This window comes from Clarias gariepinus, chromosome 2, assembly GCF_024256425.1.
Source record: "Clarias gariepinus isolate MV-2021 ecotype Netherlands chromosome 2, CGAR_prim_01v2, whole genome shotgun sequence".
NCBI lineage: Eukaryota > Metazoa > Chordata > Actinopteri > Siluriformes > Clariidae > Clarias > Clarias gariepinus.
In genome coordinates, this window is record NC_071101.1 from 28084297 (window position 1) to 28090777 (window position 6481).

The 6481-nt window shown below is 39.1% G+C and overlaps 1 protein-coding gene across 1 annotated transcript in view; it reads right to left on the minus strand.

Annotated features, from left to right (window-relative positions):
* tmem117 (transmembrane protein 117) overlaps positions 1–2640 on the minus strand; it is a 60184-nt gene extending 57544 nt beyond the window's left edge. Inside the window, exon 1 of the mRNA XM_053514008.1 lies at positions 2343–2640. Within this exon, the coding sequence (XP_053369983.1) occupies positions 2343–2640 (298 nt within the window). The remainder of the gene's footprint in view (positions 1–2342) is intronic.
* Between the last annotated feature and the right edge of the window lie 3841 nt (positions 2641–6481).

A 6481-nucleotide genomic window follows, 5' to 3' on the forward strand; every position in this document is an offset into this window, starting at 1 on the left:
ATTTGAGTCATGCCATATTGTGAAGGTGAAAAAAAGGACATTAATATAAACGTGTAATTTGCCTGGCAGCCTGCGTTGTCAAAGCTGTAATCAAAAATAAATCAACACCTACTGATCAACCAGAACAGAGAATTCATCAGTGCTGTGGTATAAATGTAATTATTTCTCATACACTCTAATCATAGCATATTAATAAAAATATCTGAGGCACTCTAACGCTTTCAATTACTTGATTAATTATGGGCTACAAGACCTCACTGTGAAATAGTTACTCTATTTCGATACACAGGCTGAGAAATGATTCACAGGATATTACTGGACTGTGTCTACCAAATACCAAAACCAGACGAGGATTGAAGAGTCACATCTATACAGCAGCGAATTCAGTAATGTCAATACTTTTAGAGCAAAAGTGATCGGCATTGATGACCCATACATGTGCACACACAGATGTGTTTCCTTCAATAGTTTAAGCTCACTACATGTTTATTATCTCAAATGTCCAAAAAGGTCTCTGTCAGTTTTGCTAAGGTTTTGCAAGGTTAGAATTAGCAGAGGCCACCAGAAGGATGCTTGTCATACTATGACCTCAACATGTCATGTAACGTTTATTATACTTGACTGATTCCTCAGCCCCATGTACTATACCAGATAGTGTTGGTTATTATGTGAGCCATGCTTTTAAATTTATTTGCCTCACATATAAGAGCCATAAAGTGAAGAATATTAACAACATCAAGCATACAAATATAGTTAAAAGGCAACAATGATCTGGACCTGCGCTATCACCACCCGGGCACACCGGAAAGCCAGTGAGACAAAAAAAGACAAAATAGACAGTTCTAATAAAACAAATCACAGCAATGCACACTGATGTCCAAAGGCACATTGACATTCCCTCTAACTGTTAAACTGACAAGAGAAGTCCAAAAACCCCAGAGTAAAAATGTTTACTGTCTTATGATCTGTGATATGTGCTGTACAGTATGAAGCGTCTGTATGATTACTTACATGAATATCATCGCAGTGAAGTGAATTAGCCAAATTAACTAAGACATGAAGGCTTTAATCCGAATAAATGACTTACTCACTCACGCATCTACTATACTGCTTTATCCTGTATTCAGGGTCGCAGGACCTGGAGCCTATCCCAGGAGGCTTATGGCACAAGGTGGGGTACACCCTGGACAGGGTGCCAATCCATCGCAGGGCACACCACATACACACACTCACACACTCATTTGCACTACAGGCAATTTGGGAACGCCATTTAGCCTAATCCTCATGACTTTGGACTGTGGGAGGAAACCAGAGTACCAGGAGAAAACCCACCAAGCACGGAGGGAACATGCGACGGGAATTGAACCTGGCCAGGAATCGAACCTGGACCCTGGAGGTGCAAGGCAATAGTGCTAACCACTACACCACCGTGCCACAATAATCTGAACGACATTGTTTTATAATAATATTTTACATACTTAAATTTCATTTTATGAAATAATTATATAAATCAATAATGTCATTAGTAGTAATAAAGCCTTCATCTCTCACATAATATGGTTAAATAACTTTGTACTGCTAAAATTTGTTTCATTTGATACGTACACACACACACACACACACACACACACACACACACACACACACACACACACACACACACACACAAGGGTTAGGGTTGTTTTCTGTACTGCCAGAATCATGCCAAGTTAAAAAACTATTAAAAACTGCTTGAGTATCACACATTAATGAAATTAGGCAGTTTAAAACATCAGGACTCTCCACTCCTAAGATATAAGAAAATCACTTCTCTTCTATTATGTCCTTATTTAAACACTGATCAAGATATCATAACTTCATTTACAGTTTCATATCAGTCGTGTCTTACATTATTCTGTGTAAGAATAAGGGGGTACTGTGTAAGAGGGTGCTGTGAAGTCCCTGTGCCATGCCCAGGGCCCAGCCCATCTAGCATCCTAAGGACCACGGTTGCCACCTATGTGCTGATTTTTGTAACTTTTTGACTATGCTAAGACCCTTAAAAAACCTTGTTATCTGAGAAAAAAATCTCCCAAAAAATTATCATAATCCGCAGAAGAACAAGAAGGCCATTTGCATCACAAGTGCTTGAGTCCTAAATATAATCATTTAACAGGCTGCACCAGATTGTAAATGTTGCGAGACCTCATTCTTAACAAACACTCCAAACCAGGATCTAGCATTAAAGTGTACACGATTGCCTAAATCTATGCAGCATGCAGAACTACAAAGTGTGTTAATACATATTACACACCACAATCATATGCCGAACAGAAAACACAAAATGGGGTCAGCTTACATACCAAGCAGTCTTCGATGAAAGATGAACTTCCCAGCAATGAGTCCTGTGAAGATTGCCAGAATCCACATCAATACTTTCAGAAAGTTCCACCCTCCACCTGGATACTTATTCAGGATAAAGGAGAAGCAGTTTCCCACAACTATCATGTGTGCCTCCGTCTGGCTGTGTGATACAGGGTCTTCAGCAAAGATGAGAAAGTTAAAGAAGGTTACGAGGTAGGCTACAAGAAGGCGCAACCATGGGTGCTGGAAATAATAACGGAACCGGACACCTAACTCCATTCCTCTGATCCTCGCCATCCATGTGCCTCCAAAAAAACAATCAGAGGACAATACCTAAAAATGTGCCACACTGCCAAATAAGATTTATGCAAAAGTAATAAGTGTATGAATACAGTACATGAGGTACGCTACGTGCATAAATATTTCAACATCCATTCTGTTAACTAAATAAACAACCCAATATGCTCCTCACAAATAATTTTACTAAATCGTAACCAGTTCTCAGTATTTTTATTATGAGCTAATATACTGGGTTACATCAAGACAATGAGTTGCCAAACAGAATTTCCGGTTTATTTATTTATTTATTAATATAGATAGATATGGGATAGGCTCCAGGGATAGACTACTGTAAAGGCCAAACAAAATTTCTGTTTTATTTATTTATTTATTAATACAGACAGATAGACAGATAGATAGATTAGATAGTTTCATTACTTTAAAATAGTAAATATAATGAAAGGCTAACTACTAAGGGAAACATAAATTTGTTCGGATTGGCTGATCACTGCAATCCATTTAGCTTTACCTCTAGGTATGCTTCATGCAGTTTTAAATAAATTAGTGATTAATACTTAGTTTTAACCAGACGTATGGTTAAACGTATATGTTGTTGGAGCACAAGTGACTGTTTAATGTTTAAAGGCAGAATCTATCTGTAACTGTGACAATAACAATTTATTTAAAATGAGCTAAATGCGGGAAGATTTTTGTATGTGTTTGCTGGGTAATTAAGCATCATATGAGTGCTGTAAAAGGTTATGAACAGTGGGCCAAATAAGGGCTGACCAAAGGTAATAGAAATTGCCAAAAGCTACAGGGCTAACAGTGCAGAGCTTACTTACAAGCACGCTGATGTATATGATTCCACACGCATCTTTAGACAACTAAAGCTGGTACACTATATGAGCAAAAGTATGTAGATACCCGACATTTGTGCCTAGGATTTCCACAAAGGTTGAAGACCAAAAGAATTGCAGAATGTCTTTGGACAACCTAGCATTAAGATTTTCCTTCACTTGCAATATGATGCTCAAACCTGTTAAAGTGTGACAATGCCTGTGTGCACTAAGTGAGCTCTATAAAGACATGGTTTGCCAGGGTTGGATTACTCAAGAAGACCTCAACCCTACAGAAAGCCCTGGGGATGAACTAAAATGATGGATGCACCCCATCAAGGTCTGCATCAAGGCCTGCATTCATTTATGAATGCAGACCTCCTTGCACAACATTACTGAGTGACCTAATTAATGCTTTTGTGGCACAGATTTTCACAGACACGCTCCAAAATCTAATAGAAGGCCTTCTCAGAAAAATGTGGAGGTTATTATAACATTAAGTGGTAGACTAAGTGTAGAATGGGGTGTTTATCAACCATGTACAGCTCAGGATCAGGTGACTACAAACTTTTGGCCATATAGTGGATAGAAACCTAGTTACTGAACTATCCCAAAGTTCCTTGGATCAAATCTTAGCTCAGGTTACTGAGTATAGTTTCGCCTGTTGTATGTAGATATCCACTAGTAGGAGAAATCGCTATGCTGGCACAGTGGCTTTGTGGTTAGCACTGCCGCATTGCACCTCCAGGGTTCGGGTTTGATTCCCACCTCAGGATCCTTGTGCATGAAGGCTGCATGTTCTCCCTCTTCTTCTTGGGTTTCCTTCCCATAGTCCAAAAACATGCAGATTAGGCTAAGTGGCATTCCCAAATTGCCCATGGTAAATGAGCATGTGAATTTTGAGCGGAGGTCCCACCATGGTCGTAAAATCTGCATAAATACAATGATAATCCTCATTGGCCTCAACCGTCCCTAGTTGGACTACAGAGGATCCTAGTTGGATGGATGTAAGTAAAATTGCTATGCCAACCTACCCTAGGAACTGTGTGACTTCAACTCATTCCTGGTGTTTGAAGGAAAAGCTCTGGATCCACTTTGACTCTAATCAGGATAAAGCGTTTGCTAAAAAATAGGTAAGCGTAAAAAAGTAACTGCTGCTTTTTTATCCCCATCCTGATAAGCTACTTTTATGCATTCAGCTTCGAAAGACCATTTTGTCTTTTAAACTTATATTGCCTAAAATGGAACTGAGCTTTGAGAAGTCAGCGCTCTATAATTAATAAACATGGTGGTATTAAAGACTACCTAAAAATACCAGCAGTAATGTGAGAGAGCTTGGAATAAATAGCACTGCAGCTGGCTGTTTGTAGACACACTCATATAAAAGTGATGCAGCTATGAATAATAAATAAATTATGTATGAAATATGATTTGAAAATCAAGCCGAAAAAAAAAAAATAATAAAAAAATCAATCACCTGCTATGGTTTAATAGTGTATGAAAATAGGTTTATCCGCCATATTTGGGCAGTAAATGAGCACACTTGTAGTGTAAGGCTGTTTGTTTTGGTCGGCTGTTCGAGCTAAAACAGCTGCTTGCTATGACTGAGCGACACTTTACGACACAATAAGCGACTAGGGAAAGAAATAACTTTGTCGTTTATTTATTTATTCATTTACGGGTTGGTGTGTAATCATTTCAGTTTTTTTTTTATTCATGAGGAAAGCGTGCACACGGAAAACAAGAACCAGTTTGTTTTCTTACTAGGGCAGGCTGAGAGCATGTCGGAGCCCATCACCTTTTTCCTCATCTGAGCGGCGGCTCGAGCTCGTCTCTCCCCCAGGGGCGCTTCCTCTAATCCGGCTCCTCTTACACACTCACTGTACCGGACTCCCCCAAAGCAAAAAGCGATAAGAAGCTACGTGTACAACAAGCAAAACGAAGCTCGAGTAATAAACGATATACAGTAACAGAAATGTAGGTAGGCATGGAGACAGAGAGAGACGCTGAGAACAGCTCAAACCCTCCTCTCCCTCATCCACTGCCTGCCTGCCTGCCTCCCTCCACACACACACACACACACAGTGAGAGACTACTGTACGTGTCCAAATTATGGCTCTTTTTTTTGTCGTACAAAGAATGCAGTGTAAGAACACAAACACAGAAAGAAAGACCAGTCCATTTTAGGTTTAATCTTTGTAGATTGTAAAATTTTTATATTTTTGTATTTAATTGTCGTCGCAGTGGCCTCACACCTCCAGGGCCAAGGGTTCCATTCCCACCTTGGGTTTGTGTGCATGGAGTTTCCACCCACAGACCAAAGACCTGCAGATTAGGTTAATGGCATTGTATTGTCACCCTGTCCAGGGTGTACCCTGCCTTGCACCCTGCGTCTCCTAGGATAGGCTCCAGGCCCCCGCAACCCTTCACAGGATAAGCAGTATAGAAAATTAATTCATTAATGAATTTAATATTTTATTTTTAGGATAATTTTATAGTTAGAGTCAGCATGTTTAGTATCATATTATATGTGGTTACATATATGCAATTCACAACTTAGAACATAATTTTGGAGCCAATAAATCAATAGATCAATCCAATTAATCAATCAATCAGTCAATCCTGGCATATGTGCTATATGAACTCAAATCAACAGTCACTCTTGTTTTATACAAGATTTGGGACACTGGACCGGTGCAGACTATACCCCTGTTTTGAGATTTCAGAAATGGAAGTCTATACAGGTTGGGAAGTGTGAATGATGCCGCTAAGGTATACCGTATGTAAGCTATTTATTATTCTTCAATGTTCCTAGAATATGCTGCAGATCCACTGTGACCCAGACAGGGATAAAGTGATTATAAGTCATGATGACGATGATGATAATGATGATGAAGATGATAGTTCAATTTGTGTGCTTTTGTTGAATGAGTTACTGAAATGGTATATTTATAAGATAAAGTGTTTGCCAATAAATAAGGAAAAAATGAGAGGCGTGGGATGTGAGGTTATGATTATAT